This window comes from Chiloscyllium punctatum, chromosome 5 (genome assembly GCF_047496795.1).
Source record: "Chiloscyllium punctatum isolate Juve2018m chromosome 5, sChiPun1.3, whole genome shotgun sequence".
Classification (NCBI taxonomy): Eukaryota; Metazoa; Chordata; class Chondrichthyes; order Orectolobiformes; family Hemiscylliidae; genus Chiloscyllium; species Chiloscyllium punctatum.
This window is the reverse complement of record NC_092743.1, coordinates 67,812,461-67,832,796: the sequence shown is the minus strand read 5'-3', so window position 1 is coordinate 67,832,796 and position 20,336 is coordinate 67,812,461. Positions and strand designations below refer to the sequence as shown.

The 20,336-nt window shown below is 42.2% G+C and overlaps 1 protein-coding gene across 4 annotated transcripts in view; it reads right to left on the bottom strand.

Annotated features, from left to right (window-relative positions):
• sntg1 (syntrophin, gamma 1) overlaps positions 1 to 20,336 on the bottom strand; it is a 524,044-nt gene that overhangs the window by 110,167 nt on the left and 393,541 nt on the right. For all 4 annotated transcript variants that reach the window (XM_072570506.1, XM_072570505.1, XM_072570504.1 and 1 more), the window contains 3 exons: positions 15,435 to 15,492; positions 15,296 to 15,339; positions 15,136 to 15,177 (listed from right to left, as the gene is read on the bottom strand). In XM_072570506.1, coding sequence (XP_072426607.1) covers positions 15,136 to 15,177; positions 15,296 to 15,339; positions 15,435 to 15,492 — 144 coding nt within the window. The remainder of the gene's footprint in view (positions 1 to 15,135; positions 15,178 to 15,295; positions 15,340 to 15,434; positions 15,493 to 20,336) is intronic.

Sequence of the window (20,336 nt, the reverse complement as noted above, 5' to 3'; positions counted from 1 at the left end):
AGTGGAGTGCCACAACGATTGGTGCTGGGTCCTCTACTTTTTGTCATTTACATAAATTATTTGGATGCGAGCATAAGAGGAACAGTTAGTATGTTTGCAGATGACATCAAAATTGGAGGTGTAGTGGACAGCAAAGAATACCCATATCTCTTCTCGAGCTTCCCACAGAGTACTAGGTTACACCTGATCAGGTCCTGGGGATTTATCCACTTTTATGCGTTTCAAGACATCCAGCATGGTAAACTCATTCATAAAGTCAGGAGATATGGGATACAGAGAGATTCGGCTACCTGGATTCAGAATTGGTTGGCCGACAAAAAGCAGAGAGTGGTTGAAGATGGAAAGTATCCTGCCTGGAGGTCAGTGTTGAGTGTCATCCCGCAGGACTCTGTTCTTGGGCCTCTGCTCTTTATGGTTTTTATAAATAACTTGGATGAGGAGGTTGAGGGGTGGGTTATTAAATTTACAGACGACACAAAGATTTGAGGTGCCATTGATAGTATTGAGGGCTATTGCAGGCTGCAGAGCTGGGATGGGAAATGGCAGATGCAGTTCAACCTGGATAAATGTGAAGTGATTTATTTTGAAAGGTCAAATTTAAGTGCTGAATACAGGATTAAAGACAGGATTCTTGGTAGTGTTGAGGAACAGAGGGATCTTGTCGTTCAAGTACATAGATCCCTCAAAGTTGCCACCGAAGTGGATAGGGTTGTTAAGAAAGCATATGGTGTTTTGGCTTTCATTAACAGGGGGATCGAGTTTAAGAGCTGCGAAGTTTTGCTACAGCTCTACAAGTCCCTGGTGAGACCAGACTTGGAATTTTGTGTCCAGTTCTGGTCGCCCTATTATAGGAAAGATACAGAGGCTTTGGAGAGAGTGCAAAGAAGGTATACCAGGATGTTGCCTGGACTGGAGGAGTTGTCTTATGAAGAGAGGTTCACTAAGCTTAGACTTTTCTCTCTGGAGAGAAGGAGGAAAAGAGGTGACCCGATCGAGATGTACAAGGTAATGAGAGGCATGGATACAGTCAATAGCCAATGCGGTGATATTTTCTGAGTCTGTAGATAGGAAGGAATAAAATGGCCTTTCGTTGAGTGATATGCTCTTGTTGTTGGATTAAGGAAGTTTGGGAGAGTTTAAGGGTCACTGAGGATTATATCTGCAATAAATGCCATTGGTTGCTAATCCTATCAGATCAAATGGATCGGTTGGAGAGACAGTTAAAGGCAATGAGGAATTTACAAGAGCAACAGGATGTGATGGATGGCAGTTATAGGAAGGAAGAAAAGTCACAAATTCAGTCACATACATGGGTTAACTCTAGCAAAATAAGAGAGTAGGCAGGTAGTGCAGGAGTCTTCTGTGGCTATCCCCATTTCAAACAGGTATGCTGTTTTGGAAAATGTATGGGATGATGGATTCTCAGGGAATGTAGCACCAGCAGCCAAGTTTCTGGTATTGAGACTGGCCCTAATGCAATGAGGGGTACATTAAGTTCCAAGAGATCAATTGTGTTAGGGTTCTCTCTAGTCCGAGGTACAGACAGATGTTTCTATGACCAGCAGTGAAAAATTAGAATGGTGTGTTGCTTCCCTGGTACCAGGATCAAGGATGTCTCAGAAAGGGTGTAGAATGTTCTCAAGGGGGAGAGGGGCCAGCAAGAGGTCATTGTCCACATTGGAACCAACGACATTGGAATGGAAAAGGTTGAGATTCTGAAGGGAGATTACAGAGAGTTAGGCAGGAAGTTAAAAAGGAGGTCCTTAAGAGTAGTAATATCTGGATTAGTCCCAGTGCTACGAGATAGTGAGGGCAGGAATAGGAGGATAGAGCAGATGAATGCATGGCTGAGGAACTACTGTATGGGAGAGGGATTCACATTTTTGGATCATTGGAATCACTTTTGGGGTAGAAGTGACCTGTACAAGAAGGATGGATTACACCTAAATTGGAAGGGGACTAATATACTGGCAGGGAGATTTGCTAGAGCTGCTTGGGAGGATTTAAACTAGTAAGGTAGGGGGGAGGGGTGGGACCCAGGGAGATTGTGAGGAAAGAGATCAATCTGAGACTAGTACAGTTGAGAACAGAAGCGAGTCAAACAGTCAGGGCAGGCAGGGACAAGGTAGGACTGATAAATTAAACTGCATTTATTTCCATGCAAGGGGTCTAACTGGGAAGACACATGAACTCAGGACATGGTTTGGAACATGGGATTGGGATATCATAGCAACTACAAAAACATGGCTCAGGGATGGGCGGGACTGGCAGTTTAAATGTTCCAGAATACAAATGCTACAGGAAGGACAGAAAGGGAGGCAAGAGAGGAGGGGGAGTGGCGTTTTTTGATAAGGGATACCATTACAGCTATATTGAGGGTGGATATTCCCGGAAATACATCCAGGGAAGTTATTTGGGTGGAACTGAGGAATAAAAAGGGGATGATCACCTTATTGGGATTATATTATAGATCCTCTCACAGTCAGCGGGAAATTGAGAAACAAATTTGTAAGGAGATCTCAGTAATCTGTGAGAACAATAGGGTGATTATAGTAGGGGATTTTAACGATCCAAACATAGACTGGGACTGCCATAGTGTTAAAGGCTGAGATGAAGAGGAATTTGTTAAGTGTGTACAAGAAAATTTTCTGATTCAGTATGTGGATGTACCTACTAGAGAAGGTGCAAAACTTGACCTACTCTTGAGAAATAAGGCAGGGCTGGTGACTGAGGCGTCATAGAACAAAGAAAAGTACAACACAGAACAGGCCCTTCAGCCTACGATGTTGTGCCGAGGATTAATACTAAAGAAAAATTGCATAACCTAACCTACGCACCACTCAATTCATTGCTCTCTATCTGCTTCCACCACCACCACTGGCAACGCATTGCATGCATTCACAACTCGTTGCGTAAAGAACCTACCTCTGACGTCTCCTCTATACCTTCTTCCTAATATCTTAAAACTATGACCCCTCGTCCCAAACAATCCTGCCCTGGGGAAAGGTCTCTGGATATTGACAGTATCCATGCCTCTCATTACCTTGTACATCTCGATCAGGTCACCTCTCTTCCTCCTTCTCTCCAGAGAGAAAAGTCCAAGCTTAGTGAACCTCTCTTCATAAGACAACTCCTCCAGTCCAGGCAGCATCCTGGTATACCTTCTTTGCACTCTCTCCAAAGCCTCTGTATCTTTCTTATAATAGGGCGACCAGAACTGGACACAAGATTCCAAGTCTGGTCTCACCAGGGACTTGTAGAGCTGTAGCAAAACTTCGCAGCTCTTAAACTCGATCCCCCTGTTAATGGAAGCCAAAACATCATATGCTTTCTTAACAACCCTTTCCACTTCCGTGGCAACTTTTAGGGATCTATGTACTTGAACACCAAGATCCCTCTATTCCTCAACACTACCAAGAATCCTGTCTTTAATCCTATATTCAGCATTCAAATTTGACCTTTCAAAATAAATCACTTCACATTTATCCAGGTTGAACTGCATCTGCCATTTCTCATCCCAGCTCTGCATCCTGTCTATGTCATACTGCAGCCTGCAATAGCCCTCAATACTATCAATGGCATCTCAAATCTTTGTGTCGTCTGTAAATTTACTAACCCACCCCTCAATCTCCCCATCCAAGTTATTTATAAAAACCATAAAGAGCAGAGGCCCAAGAACAGAGTCCTGCGGGATGACATTCAACACTGACCTCCAGGCAGAATACTTTCCATCTACAACCACCATCTGCTTTCTGTCAGCCAACCAATTCTGAATCCAGGTAGCGAAATCTCCCCGTATCCCATATCTCCTGACTTTATGAATGAGCCTACCATGCTGGATGTCTTGAAACGCATAAAAGTGGATAAATCCTCAGGACCTAATCAGGTGTACCCTAGAACTCTGTGGGAAACCCAGGAAGTGATTGCTGGGCCCCTTGCTGAGATACTTGTATCATCGCTAGTCAAAGGTGAGGTGCCGGAAGACGAGAGATTGGCTAACCTGGTGCCACTGTTTAAGAAGGTGGTAAGGACAAGCCAGGGAAATATAGACAAGTTAGCCGAACATCAGTGGTGGGCAAGTTGTTGGAGTGAATCCTGAGGGACAGGATGTCCATGTTTTTGGAAAGGCAAGGACTGATTAAGGATAGTCAACATGGCTTGTGTGTGGGAAATCATGTCTCACGACTTGGTTGAGTTTTTTGAAGAAATAACGAGGATTGATGACGGCAGAATGGTATACATGATCTATATGGACTTCAGTAAGGCATTCAACAAGGTTTCCCATGGGAGACTGGTTAGACCTCATGGAATACAGGCAGAACTAGCCTTTTGGATACAGAACTGGCTCAAAGGTAGAGGACAGAGGTTGGAGGTGGAGATTTGTTTTTTCAGACTGGAGGCCTGTGACCCATGGAGTGCCATAAGGATCGGTGCTGGGTCCACCACTTTTTGTTACTTTTATATAAATGATTTGGATGTGAGCATAAGAGGTATAGTTAGTAAGTTTGCAAATGACACCAAAATTTGAGGTGTAGTAGACAGTGAAGAAAGTTACCTCAGAGAACAATGGAATCTTGATCAGGTGGGCCAATGGACTGAGGAGTGGCAGATGGAGTTTAATTTAAATAAATGCGAGATGTTGCATTTTGGTAAAGCAAATCTTAGCAGGACTCGTACGCTTAGTGGTAAGGTCCTAGGGAGAGTCACTGATCAAAGAGACCTTGGAGTGCAGGTTCATAGGTCCTTCAAAGTGGAGTCGTAGGTAGATAGGATAGTGAAGAAGGCATTTGGTATGCTTTCTTTTATAGGTCAGAGCATTGAGTATAGGAGTTAGGAGGTCATGTAGCGGCTGTACAGGACGTAGTTAGGCCATTTTTGGAATACTGTGTGCAATTCTGGTCTCTTTCCTATTGGAAAGATGTTGCGAAACTTGAAAGAATTCAGAAAATATTTACATGGATGTTGCCAGGGTTGGAGGATTTGAGTTATAGGGAGAGGCTGAATAGGTAGGGGTTGTATTCCCTGGAGCATCAGAGGCTGAGGGGTGCCCTTAGAAAGGTTTATAAAATCATGAGGGGCATGGATAGGGTAAATAGACAAGGTCTTTTCTCTGGGCTGGCGGAGTCCAGAGCTATGTAAATGATGAAAAGTAGCAGACCCAGTACCGATTCTTGTAGCATTCCACTGGTCACAGGCCTCCAGTCTGAAAAACAACCCTCCACCACAACCCTCTGTCTTCTACCTTCGAGCCAGTTCTGTATCCAAAAGGCTAGGGTACTCCATGAGATCTAACCTTGCTAACCAGTCACCCATGGGGAACCTTTCCAATATGTGTAAATCCTGTCCCTCAGAATTTGCTGTTCTTCACATCCTGCTGAACTTTGTGCAGTCTTAAGCAAATATCCATACTTCTGACTGTATGAGTGAAGGTCATTGATATTGGGCTGTGGACGCTATGCTGAGGAACTCCTGCAGACGTATTCAGGATCTAACCACTTTTTAGTAAAATTCCTCCAATGTAACACTGCAAGTATATAAGAATAAATTTGGGTGATACATATCTTTTTAAGAAGTGACTACTGTGAAAAGGATATGTAAAATTAATAGTTCTTAAGTAGCCAATGTTGAAATAAACATTGCAGCCCACAGGTAATTGAGACTGACACCAAGCATGCACCCAAATATTATTCAGGTATATTTGTATAATTAATCTTGAGGCATAATTAACATATTGTGCTTTCTAGTTAGGATTCAAGTGCATAGCATTATTCTCTCCTCACAGTCCAAATTTCAGATTGTAACATCAAGTGAGATCCAAATGGAAGCTGATTCTCTAACAGAATTGCTGCACTGTATTTGAAGTAACATGTATTAACATATTGTTGTGCAGCTGCCTGTGATAATAGTACTCCATCTCAATGCAAAACTAATGTTCTAAAGCTAAGTGATATTACTAACAACTGTGTTAATGTGTACTGGTGACATTCCTATGGTTGCTATGTTAATTAGAGTCATAGAGATGTACAGCACGGAGACAGACCCTTCGGTCCAACTCATCCATGCCAACCAGGTATCCAAATCTAACCTAGTCCAATTTGCCAGCACTTGGCCCATAATCATCGGAACACTTTCTATTCATATACTCATCCAAATACCTTTTAAATGTTGTAATTTTTCCAGCCTCCACCATTTCGTCTGACAGCTCATTCCATACATGCACCACCCTCTGCATGAAAAGGTTGCCCTTTAGGTCCATTCTAAATCTTTCTCCTGTCACCTTAAACCGATGCCCTCTAGTTCTGGACTCCCCCACCCCAGGAAATAGACCTTGTCTATTTACCCTATTCCATGCCCCTCATGATTTTATAAACACATTTAAGGTCACCCCTCAGCCTCTGATGCTCCAGGGAATACAGCCCCAGCCTATTCAGCCTCTCCCAATTGGTCAAAACCTCCAACCCTGGTAATATCCTTGTAAATCTTTTCTGAACCCTTTCAAGTTTCACAACACCCTTCCTATGGGACGGAGACCAGAATTGTACACAATATTCCAAAAGTGGCTTAACTAATGTCCTGTACAGACTTCAAAATGACCTCCCAACTCCTGTATTCAATAATTTGACCAATAAAGGAAAGCAGAGCAAACGCTTTCTTCATTATCCTATCTACCTGCGACTCCACTTTCAAGGAACTATGAACCTGCATTCCAAGATCTCTTTGTTCAGCAACACTCCCCAGGACCTTACTATTAAGTGTATAAGTCCTGCCTTGATTTGTAGCACCTCACGTTTATCTAAATTAAAATCCATCTGCCTCACCTCGACCCATTGACCCATCTGATCTAAGATCCAGTTGCACTCTGAGATAACCTTCTTCACTGTCCACTGCACCACCAATTCTGGTGTCATCTGCAAACTTACTAACTATACCTCCTCCTAGGTTCACATCCAAATCATATATATAAATCATGAAATTGGTGGACCCTGCACCAATCCTTATGGCACACAGCTGTATCCAAATAGCTAGTTCTCTCTATATTCTATGTGGACTAATCTTGCGAACCTTGATGAGTGCCTTTCTGAAGTCCATATAGATCACGCCCTCTGCTCTTCCCTCATCAATCCTCTTTGTTACTTCTTCAAAAACCTCAATTAAGTTTGTGAGACATGAGTTCCCACTACCCGTAATCAATTCTTGCCTTTTGGAATTCATGTAAACCCTGTCCCTCAGGATTCTTTTGTAAAACAGTGGAGAGAACAACTTGCTATCACATATATTAATAGCAGCCTAGACATTTCATGGCAGTGGGAGTTGCAGTTAAGGTTGACAGCACTTCACTACCATTTACTATTATCAAATCATAGAATTCCTATGTGGAAACACGCTATTCAGCCCAACAAGTACAAACTGACCCTCCAAAGAGTAACCTGCCTATACCCATTGCCCTACCTTATTACTCTACACTTACCCACTGACTAATGCACTTAACCTAAACATCCCTGAACACTATGGGCAACTTATCATGATCAAATCACCTGACCTGCACATCTTTGGACTGTGGGAGGAAACCGGAGCACCCGAAGGAAACCCACACAGACAGGGGAAGAATGTGCAAACTCCACAGAGACAGTCGCCCAAGGTCCCTGGTGCTGTGAGGCAGCAATGCTAACCACTGAGCCACCGTGCCGCCAAACTAACTGAAACAAGCCATAATTTCAGGGTGTCAAGGTTGTGCAGATTAAGTTGTCGTCTCTTACTCAGGGTTCAGGTACAGGCTGATCCCCGGGAATCAACAATTTCTGAAATTAGCTACATCTCTGCTACATCACTAGCAAAAAATCCTAAAAACTGTTTTCTCAGTAGTGTGACAGCAATTTAAACTTTAATGAACTGGCCCTGAATTATGTTTTTTTAAAATAATTCAAGTTTATTAAATGATTAAATTAATTTTTGAATAATATTTTTAACAAGTTTTTCTCAGAATATTTTAATTTTTAACTTGACCCCATGTTGATGGCCTAATTGGCAATTCTGACAGTCTCTGAAATGCTTCTACGATTCTAAACTGTGTCAAAATGCTGAGCTTTGTGCATTGGCCATTCTTAGAACTCAGTCAACTATTGGTAATGAGCCTATCTAGAGAAGCTATATGTTGAATTGAATTAGGTTTACTGTCATATGTACTCACATGAGTACAGTGAAACGTTTACAAGTCGTCATTTACGACGCCATCTTAGGGACAAAGTTGCCTAGGTACGGAAGCTTAGTTACAAAGCAGAAAATAAGGAAAACAAAGTTAAAATGTTAAATATTTCAGTCCTTCTTATTAATAGATAAAAAAACAAAATAAAGTTAAGAGTTCAACACACAGTCCCTAAGCACCTAGCCATGTGGAAATAGCCAGAAATGTTTTTCCATATGGCCTAATCATGAGTTCTTCATTCATTTCTAAGAATAGCTTCTGGTCTAAGCTGAGCAACATCTGATTATAGGAAGTGTTAGCTTGCATTAATTGCAATTATAATAATTTTTTTATTTCTTTGATGTAGGTTTTTAATGGCTGTTTGTTTATTTGGACAAGGTTAAGAAGTACTAAAGTAGCTGACTGACATTTTTGTGAGATTAGTTGTTACCTTTAAATGGAGAATTTCAGTGCCTCTTTGCTCAGTGTGCCCAATTCAGGAGCATTTCAAAGCTATGTCAGACTTACCAATGGCTCATTGTTCTGTACATAGTGAATACTGAGAGAATAAATATGTAGGATGTATAGGGGTGTGAAAAGATATATGGTTAACAAACTGAGGCACACCTTCTAACCAGTCTGCCTTGGCACCTGCTGCACTTCACTGCAGTCATAGGGTCATAAAGCACAGGAGAGGTCCTTTGGCCCATCAAGTCTGTGTTGACCTATCCACACCAATCCCACTTTCCAGCACTTGGCCTATTGTCTTGAATATTATGACATTTCAAATGCTCACCCATGTACTTTTTAAAGGTTGCGAAGTTTCCCAACTCAACTACCTCCCGGGTGGTAAAAACAATGACTGCAGATGCTGAAAACCAAATACTGGATTAGTGGTGCTGGAAGAGCACAGCAGTTCAGGCAGCATCCAACAAGCAGCGAAATCGACGTTTCGGGCAAAAGCCCTTCATCAGGAATAAAGGCAGTGAGCCTGAAGTGTGGAGAGATAACCTAGAGGAGGGTGGGGGTGGGGAGAGAGTAGCATAGAGTACAATGGGTGAGTGGGGGAGGAGATGAAGGTGATAGGTCAAGGAGGAGAGGGTGGAGTGGATAGGTGGAAAAGAAGATAGGCAGGTTGGACAAGTCCGGAGAAGTCAAGGAGACAGTTACTGAGCTGGAAGTTTGAAACTAGGATGAGGTGGGGGAAGGAGAAATGAGGAAGCTGTTGAAGTCCACATTGATGCCCTGGGGTTGAAGTGTTCCGAGGCGGAAGATGAGGCGTTCTTCCTCCAGGCATCTGGTGGTGAGGGAGCGGCGGTGAAGGAGGCCCAGGACCTCCATGTCCTCGGCAGAGTGGGAGGGGGAGTTGAAATGTTGGGCCACGGGTCGGTTTGGTTGATTGGTGCGGGTGTCTCGGAGATGTTCCCTAAAGCGCTCTGCTAAGAGGCGCCCAGTCTCCCCAATGTAGAGGAGACCATATCGGGAGCAACGGATACAATAAATGATATTAGTGGATGTGCAGGTGAAACTTTGATGGATGTGGAAGGCTCCTTTAGGGCCTTGGATAGAGGTGAGGGAGGAGGTATGGGCACAGGTTTTACAGTTCCTGCGGTGGCAGGGGAAAGTGCCAGAATGGGAGGGTGGGTCGCAGGGGTGTGTGGACCTGACCAGGTAGTCACGGAGGGAACGGTCTTTGCGGAAGGCAGAAAGGGGTGGGGAGGGAAATATATTCCTGGTGGTGGGGTCTTTTTCGAGGTGGCGGAAATGTCGGCGGATGATTTGGTTGATGCGAAGGTTTGTAGGGTGGAAGGTGAGCACCAGGGGCGTTCTGTCCTTGTTACGGTTGGAGGGGTGGGGTCTGAGGGAGGAGGTGCAGGATGTGGACGAGATGCGTTGGAGGGCATCTTTAACCACGTGGGAAGGGAAATTGCGGACTCTAAAGAAGGAGGCCATCTGGTGTGTTCTATGGTGGAACTGGTCCTCCTGGGAGCAGATACGGCGGAGGCGGAGAAATTAGGAATACGGGATGGCATTTTTGCAAGAGGTAGGGTGGGAAGAGGTGTAATCCAGGTAGCTATGGGAGTCGGTGGGTTTGTAAAAAATGTCAGTGTCAAGTCGGTCGTCACTAATGGAGATGGAGAGGTCCAGGAAGAGTGGTGCATTCCAGGAGAAGGAAATATTTCCTAAATCCTTTCTAAAGCTCCTGCCCTGCCTCTTATAATTATGGTCCCTTGGTATTGACTCTTCAATGAAGAGAAACAACTGCCTCCTACCTATTGTCTATTCCTATTGTAATCTTATACATTTCAATCAGGTCTCCCCTCATCACTCTCTGCTCTAAAGAAAACAACCTGAGCTTATCCAGCCTTTCTTCATAGCTAAACTGCTCCATTTTTGGCAATATCCTAGTGGATCTTCTCCGCATCCCCTCCACTGCAATCACACCCTTCCTATTGTGAGGTGACCAACACAGTACTGTACATAGTGTTACAGCTGTGGCCTAATAAAATTGTTTGTTTTTTACAGTCCTAACATAATCTTTCTGCTCTTATAATCTATGCCATGACTGATAAATGCAGTGTTCCATATGTCTTCTTCACCATGTTATGAATCTGTCTTGCTGTTTTCGTGAATCTGTGAACAAGCACACCAAGATTCCTCTGTTCTTCTGACCTTCCTAGTATTCTACTGTTCACTGAGTACTCCCACTTCTTCCAAAAGACATCACCTCACAACCTCGGGCCTATGTGAAAGGCCACAGATCTGAAGCTTGGCTGCCTATCACTCAAGCAGAAAAATGTACTGTGGCAGTAGGAGGGTGTGACAGAGTTGGCAAAGTCAAAAAATGACAGGACTGATTGTTCCCAATACTGAGGGAATGATCTGGCCATAACTATCAGTGCTTTTCTTTGAATATGATTAGGTGCTTGAATAACCTGACGTTAATGCTGTTCCATGCTGAGAAACCCATTATAGCAACTCACCAAACATTCTTCATCAGAACTTTCCAAACCTTTATTCACTGTGTAAAGAACATGATCAGTAGTTGCAGTACCACTGCTTATTATTAGAAGTGAAACACATAAATATAGAGTAGCTACCCATGTCTTATACCAATCTCTTCGGAGGTTTGGACTGGCAGAACCATTGCATAGGACTTCACAAACATTTGCTTCCATTAAATCAATGGACATTTTGAGGCAGTGGTATGAGGGTATGTGACTGCAGCTTTACGGGTCAGGCAATCCACTGAAGGTGATGTCTCATTCAGGGCTACCTTTCTCCATACATGTGTCAGAAAGCAGACAATCTAGCCAGACTTCACAGCATTGGACTTGATAGTGGGAAGGGTGTCTGCTTGACGTAGATAGCAGGTCAGATGGCAATAAATGGGAAATCACTGTCATTTGTGAATATCAATTTATGAAGATGACTTGATTCAGAAATGTTCAGGTTAAGTATTCCTAGGCGTGTGTCAGTTCTGAGGAAGGGTCATTGAAGCCAAAACGTTAATTCTGATTTCTCTTTACAGATGCTGCCAGACCTGCTGAGCTTTTCCAGCAACATCTGTTTTTGTTTCTGAGTTACAACATCCTCAGTTCTTTCACAGTTTTTATATTGCATATGCATGGCTGTTTAGGTCATGGTAAGTGCATGCAAACTGCTCCTAATGTGAACACACTTGCTTCGGAGTACTTCATTCAGCCTCCTCTTCCATCTCCATAAAGGACTGCAGAAGGGACATGAAATTAAGGAATTTTAATTCAAGAACCAAAATATTCACTTTCCAGGTAGGACTCAAATACTTATGAACTTAACAGCCTTTTAATGAGTTAGTTATTTAAAATGTTAGATCCTACGAAAAGCACGGGGCTTTTATGCCTGACCTCACGTCCCTACAAGTGTGCTGAACTGCAAGGTGTGACAGTTTCTAACCAGCAGGGCCAGCTAGAAACTGTTACACCGTACGCTGAATTGGAATCTAACAAAATAAATCATCAACTATCTCCTGTTTTCCTCTGCCAGCTGCACATGCTTGCACTGGTGTGAAATTTCCACCCTATGTTTACAAGATTTGGGAATTACTGGATCGTCTTTGGACACTCTTCTTCACAGTATTTTTATTTATTCATTCACAGGATGTGGACATTTTTAGCTAGGCCAGCACTTATTATTCATTCCTAATTGCTCTTGAGAATATGGTGGTGAGCTGCTTTCTTAAACTACCAAAGTTGGAGTTTAGGTACACCCACAGTGCTATTAGTAAGGGAGTTGGAAAATTTTGACTTCATGACAGTAAAAGAAAGATGATGCATTTTAACATCAGGATGACATGGGGATTGGAGGAGAACTTGTAGTTGGTTGTGTTGCCATGGACTGGGATCACAGGTTTGGAGATTGTAGCTGGAAAAATGCTTGGTGAGTTGCTGTAATCAGTTACTTATTTATTGCCATATACATCGAAAAAGTTACAGTGAACAATGTTTTGTCACTACAAACTGGCCTCATTTTGAGTTACAAAAAGAATAGAAAGAAATTACATAAATAGAGTTCATCTTCTGTATACGGAATCCTTATGTAGCTCCACTCCCCTGCAATTTCTCTGCAAGGTGTCCCAGGCCTCAAGGAGTCCCCATGCTTCAGGCCTACTGCAGCCAGCAGATCCTGCTCCAGGCACTGCCTTCGCCAAAGCGACCCACCACCGCCAAGAGACCCCACGCCGGGCACCACTACTGCCACAGCCGATGACTTGCCAAGCACTGCCGCAGGCGGTGACCCACTTATCCCATGCTTTAGGCCTACTAGAGCCAGGAGTTTGCACACCAAGCACTACCACCACCACAGAATTCCCACCAAGTCCACGCTCCGGGCCTATTGTAGCCAGAAGCCCTCGCTCTGGGCATCACCACCACCAATGATCTGCTGAATTCATGCTCCAGCTTTTCATGACATCAGAAATGAAGAAAAGAAGAAAAGCGAAAGCAAAAAATGGGAATGGAGAGAACAAGAAAGATGTGGCCAGCCTGGAGTGAACGGGCTTAGGAGCCTGAACACTATCTAATATGCTGATTATGTCATCTTGAGGTCTAGTATACTGCCATCATGTAGATAGTACACACTGCTGCCACTACATCTCAATGACAAAGTGAATGCATTTTAGAAATGGTGGATGGAACACTAATTCAGCAGACTGCTTTATCCTGTATAGGAATAAAATTCTTGACTGTTTTGGAGCTGCAATCATCCATGCACGCGTATAGTTTTTAAGCACACTCCTGATTTATGCTTTGCTTATGATCATGGACAGACACTGGGGAGAGACAAGATGAATTATTCACCACAGAATTCCAAGCCTCTAACTTGCTCTTGTAGGCACAGCATTAATATGGCTGGTCCAGTTCAATTGTAATGTCCCAGGTTGTCGATAGTGGAGAATTCAATTGCGATAATGCGTTTGAACGTCAAAGCGTGTAAATTTTGATTCTCTCGTGTTGAAGGTGGATATTGCCTGAAAGTGGATAATGCCTGAAGGTGGATATTGCCTGAACCTCATGCAGCTTAAATATTGCTCATCACTTATTACTCAAGCCTAAATGTTGCCCAGGTCTTGCTGCATATGGTCACATGTATCTAAACATTGTGCAATCATCAATAAATATCCCCAATTCTGATCTTATGATAGAGAGAGTTGAGGATGGTTAGGCCTTGACCTCTATCTTTGAGAAACCCCTGCAGTGATGTCCTTAGATTGAGATGATACTGTTAGGGAGAGATTTTGGCTCAGTGAGAATGAAGAAATAGTGATATAGTTCCAAGCTAGAATAGCATTTGGTTTGATTAGATTAGATTACTTACAGTGTGGAAACAGGCCCTTCAGCCCAACAGGTCCACACCGCCCCGCCGGGGCCCAACCCACCCATACACCTACATTTACCCCTTTCCTAACACTACAGACAATTCAGTATGGCCAGTTCACCTGACCTGCACATCTTTGGACTGTGGGAGGAAATCGGAGCACCCAGAGGAAACCCACGCAGACACTGGGTGAATGTGCAAACTCCACACAGTCAGTCGCCTGAGGCGGGAATTGAACCTGGATCTCTGGCGCTGAGAGGCAGCTGTGCTAACCACTGTGCCACCATGCCGCCCACCACGGTTTGGAGAGGAACTTGCAAATTGTGGTGTTCCCATAAATTTGCTGCCTTTTTTTTAAGTGTAGAGGTTGCACTTTTATCATCCTCTATTTAAGAAGTTTCAGTGAGCTGCTGCAATGCATTTTGTAAATGGTACATTGTGTGTTGGTGGTAGAGGGCCAATCAAGCAGGTTGCTTTGTCTTAGATAATATCAAGCTTCATAACTGTTTTTGGAGGTGCACTCATCATACATGTGGAGAACATGCTAATTTGTATCTTGTAGATGAACAAGCTTTTATGAGTTAGGAGGTGACTTAATAGACACAGAATTACTGGCCTCTGACATGCTCTTATATTCACAACATTTATATTATGTGGAATTCTAAAGCTGTAAAAAAACAAAATGTGCATGTTACAGTCATGTTTGGAAAGCATGGCATTTTCTGATTTACCCATCATTATATCAAAGTCATTTGCCCAAAACCATAGTAATTGCCACATCTGAAGAAAACATAGGGTGATCTTGAATTTTAGAATTCCTGGTGCATGTAGAAAATTGATTTCAGAATGCTTCTTACTGTAATAAATAAGGAAGTTGACTGCAATACAATGATCACATAGACATTTCGGCCTTTTAGTATAAAAATGCTCCTGTCATGTGGAAAATGTAAATCTGGCAGGTGCTTATTTTCTAAAAGGATGACCCATTAATATAGCTGTCAAAATGTATATGCATTTTTGGATTAATTCAACTTTAAAGTGTTTTTTTTTAACAGTGAAAGCAAAGGATATAAATTAGAAATTTGTTATGTACTCACCACTTCTTCATGTTTGCAGTTCCTAACATTTATTCCATTTATCTAATGGTGCAGGGAAAGCAGGAAAGGAAGAAAAGATATTGCTGACAAAGCTAAATTCACTGCAATTATCTGTGGTCAGCAGTATTACGTCAATTTGAAAACCAGACAGTGTACACACCTGAAGGATAGCATCTCCAATAAACAGCAATCCAGACAGGTCAGCTTTATAAGTAAGACGAGAGAGAAAAAAGCTAATGTCAAATTATTTCAATTGCTGATATAAAAATTAATGGAAATTAATCGAAAATATGCCATACCTCTTTGTTCCTTTGAGATTTTTGATATAATCACAGGAATATTGTGCTCAGCTCCACCCTGAAGAAACAGAATTGGATGAAAACATTGCAGATGGAAGATATAAGTGACCCTTTCAATGATTGATTGTGAAAGTACATTGATATGAGCAATCAATTATAATTACTTTGTATAGTTTAATTAAAACAGTGACATTACACAATCATGGAAAGTCATTGAAATGAGTTACAATGGACTTATTTTTGTCTTTCATTCAATTTATTCACTGGATGTGGAGATTGTTGGCAAGGCCGATATTTAATGTCTACCCATAATTTCCAAATCCTATTGATGGGTCATTTAAAAATCTAGATAGAAGGATGTGATACACATGATATTACATGATCGTACATCACAATTTCTGAGCTACTATTTAAAGGGCTTGAATGCAACAAAGCTTTATCCGTTTCCCTCAGCAACAAATGAGAAGGACCGGAATAGGCGTTTGATGCATTAACATAATATAACTATGATGATCCATGTGCTTTGCAGAAAAGTCTGCATTTTCTTTTGGGGATGTTCATTTAATTCCAAAGTGAAGCACGGGACTATTCTGAAAGGTGCTGTTGGGCATCCTATCAAGTATTTTAATACTAAATAATGTCTAACTGATGTGAGGTTACTATGAAATAAAACTTTAAAATTAAAAGGTAAATAGAATTCTAACTGGGAGATTAAATTGTAGCTGGTCTTAGAATCTACAGTTCAGAACACAGAATTCTTGTGAAGTGAGTCATGCAAATCTTTCAAAGAATAGATCAGTTTTCTATTCAGCAGTAAGATACTGAAAGGTGTGAACAGTTCGTCAATGCTAACATGTGGACCTTTTGACTCAGAGGGTCATACTATGTCTGATTGTTTGGCTGGATAGGAATTCTGGAGAACTACGACGTCAAGATTGTCATGACCTGAGTGACAGTGGGTTCACAGACATGCGCGTGGTCAGTGTTAACTGCATTTGTTGACCTCAGATGGAACACAGCTACCTGTGAAAGCAACTTGAGGGTCAAATCCATTAAGTGAGAAAGGTTAGAAGGCATATATATCAGAGTCTAAGGTGAAAAGACTTTTAAATTGCATATGGTGTCACATTTGTCAGTGAGGGGATCGCCGTGCTTATAGTTACATGTAACATAACTTTGATGCATAGACAATTTAAAGCTAAATTTGCCTTTTTTAAAAAAGTGTTTTGGTTGACATCTGAAGTAAGGTTTGAAGGAAATTTTGGCTGACAATTACAGTGAAGTTTTCAAATGGACAGCAGGACATTTAAATTCAGATAATTTGATTGGACTAAAAATTACATGTCTGGATTTTGCAGTCAAGATCAAAGCACAGCACTCACAGCTGACCTCAAAAAAAAACTGGATTAGTGGTGCTGGAAGAGCACAGCAGTTCAGGCAGCATCCAACGAGCAGCGAAATCGACGTTTCGGGCAAAAGCCCTTCATCAGGAATAAAGGCAGTGAGCCTGAAGCATGGAGAGATAAGCTAGAGGAGGGTGGGGGTGGGGAGAGAGTAGCACAGAGTACAATGGGTGAGTGGGGGAGGAGATGAAGGTGATAGGTCAAGGAGGAGAGGGTGGAGTGGATAGGTGGAAAAGGAGATAGGCAGGTTCGACAAGTCCGGACCAGTCAAGGAGAGTGTGCTGAGCTGGAAGTTTGAAACTAGGATGAGGTGGGGGAAGGGGAAATGAGGAAGCTGTTGAAGTCCACATTGATGCCCTGGGGTTGAAGTGTTCCGAGGCGGAAGATGAGGCGTTCTTCCTCCAGGCGTCTGGTGGTGAGGGAGCGGCGGTGAAGGAAGCCCAGGACCTCCATGTCCTCGGCAGACTGGGAGGGGGAGTTGAAATGTTGGGCCACGGGGCGGTTTGATTGATTGGTGCGGGTGTCTCGGAGATGTTCCCTAAAGCGCTCTGCTAAGAGGCGCCCAGTCTCCCCAGTGTAGAGGAGACCACATCGGGAGCAACGGATACAATAAATGATATTAGTAGATGTGCAGGTAAAACTTTGATGGATGTGGAAGGCTCCTTTAGGGCCTTGGATAGAGGTGAGGGAGGAGGTGTGGGCACAGGTTTTACAGTTCCTGCAGTGGCAGGGGAAAGTGCCAGAATGGGAGGGTGGGTCGTAGGGGGGTGTGGACCTGACCAGGTAGTCGCGGAGGGAACAGTCTTTGCGGAAGGCGGAAAGGGGTGGGGAGGGAAATATATCCCTGGTGGTGGGGTCTTTTTCGAGGTGGCAGAAATGTCGGTGGATGATTTGGTTGATGCGAAGGTTTGTAGGGTGGAAGGTGAGCACCAGGGGCGTTCTGTCCTTGTTACGGTTGGAGGGGTGGCTGCTCACCAAGACCTAGAAAGGATTTCTAATGTAGCATAGATTTTCCTCTTCCTGATGTTAGCTTGAATCTAGTGCAAAGCTAAAAGGATATCAGACACTCAGAAACTGTGATGCCATCAAATTGCCAATTTTATAAAGTGCTAATAAATGATGTATAGAAGGGGTTCAGGTATAAGTTAAAATATTAAATAAACCAGGAGGAACTTGACACTCTACAATATAAAATTACATTTTGTAGAACCATAAAGATTTCTCAGCCATGATAGATTTTATTAAAAATTAAAAACATAGCACCATCGCATTCGAGCTGTACATTTTCCCATGGTATTTCCAGGATTTTCAACTTTTGCCAACAGTATCTTCCAAAGTCTATATAACAAGACATTCTTTGTTTAACTCTATAGTCACTTCTTCAAAAATGCAACTCAGGATTCCTCAGGCATGGTCAAGTCTATATAATTCATGCCTCTTTTCTCCGAGCAGCTGAGTATTTTCAAGCTGCTTGATCACCTATATATTTAATTGTAACATTCAGAAATTTCCTGACAACAGATATTGGGCCAATTTGTCTCTATTTCCCGAGTTTCTCTGTCTCACCTCTCTTACATTCAGAGTGATGCAAGTTTCCAATTTGAAGGAACAATTCCTGAATCAAACAAACTTTAGATGATAATGGTTAGGGGATCTGAAATGTTCGCATTTATTTTTTAAACCATAAAATGGAAAGTACATTGTTCTAGAGATGTGTCAGTCTTCAATGTCATTATTTTCATGAGTATTAACTGTCACTAATTGAATTTTGCATCAATATCATCAGCTGCAGTACACTGGTATTTGGTATTCACATTGATAGCTGATGTTGGCATGTACACTGACCCAAACTGGAGAAACCTCTTGGATAAGATTTAAATGTATTCAAAAGAATATGCATCAGAGAAGCAAACATTTCATCGTCAGATAGTTCTAATTCATTGGTATGGGGATCACAGAAGATTGGCTATTTCTGATTTCTATTACATTTCAATCTGGAGCATCTGTTTCCTCTTTGATTCTTGCAAATGGAACATCCAATAGTGGAACAATAATAGTGCTATTATTTATTAGTGCATTTGCTGTGCAAATTATACATGCAGATAATTTCATTAACTGAATATAATTAACTGACTGAAACACAAAAAAAAAATGATGTTGGTCTTGACATGTTCTGTGAATATTAAGACAATTAGATGCCAGGTGAATAATTAAAAAACAAATTGGCTCTAACATTTTGTATATATAATATATATATTATATACACAAATTCAAAACTGTCAATCTGTCAGATATGAAACAGACCTTTTCTTCTGTACTTTATGTTAACAGTTAAGACATTCTAACATAAATTCTGGTAATGTTACTATTCACCATACATTCTCTGATCAGATACATGTACATGTACATGTACAATAGAGATCTTATTTTATCATATCACAAGATATAGTATTAAAATGAGAGGCAAGCTGGACAAAACATGACATAAGGGCAACTAGAGTAACATGAGGGAGGAGCTGGGCAGAATTGACTGGGAGAGGAGCTTAGTAGCAAAGACAGTGGAACAGCAATGGCAGGAGTTTCTGGGAGTATTTCCGGAGACACAGCAGAGATTCATCCCAAGGAAAAAGAAGCATGGTACGGGAAGGATGAGGCAACCATGACTGGCTAAGGAAGTTAGGAATGGCATAAAAGCAAGAGAGAAAGCATATAATGTGGCGAAGGGCAGTGGGAAACCAGAGGATTGGGAAGTTTACAAAGACCAACCGATGGTAACAAAAATGAAATCAGAAGGGAGAAGATTAAATATGAGGGTAAGCTAGCCAGTAATATAAAGGAAGCCTGTAAGAGTTTCTTCAGGCATATAAAGGGCAAAAGAGAGGCAAAAGTGGGCATTGGACTGCTGAAAAATGATGCTGGAGAGATAATAGTGGGGAATAAGGAAATGGCTGAAGATAATTGAATAATTACTTTGTGTCAGTTTTCTCTGTGGAAGGCAAGAGTAATATCCAAAACATTCAAAAGAGTCAGGGGGAGAACAGAGTATGGTGGCCATCACCAAGGAAAAGGTGCTAGAAAACTGAATGGCCCGAAGATAGATAAATCGCCTGGACCAGATGGACCATACCTCAGAGTTTGAAGGGAGAACTGAAGAGATAATGGAGGTATTAGTAGTGATCTTTCAGGAATCGCTAGAGTTAGGGAGGGTCACAGAGGACTGGAAAATTGATAACATGACAGACCTGTTTAAAAAGTGAGTAAGGCAAAAGACAGAAAATTACACACAGATTAGCCTAACCACGAGATACTGGGATCCATTGTGAACAATGAGATTTCTGAGTACTTGGAAGTGTACAGTAAAATAGGGCAAAATCAACGTGGCTTCATCACAGGGAGGTCATGCCTACTAGGATTCTTTGAGGAAGTAATGAGCAGGTTAGGCCAAGGAGTGCCAATGGAGGTTACTTTCTGGACTTCAAGAAGGCCTTTGACAAGGAGC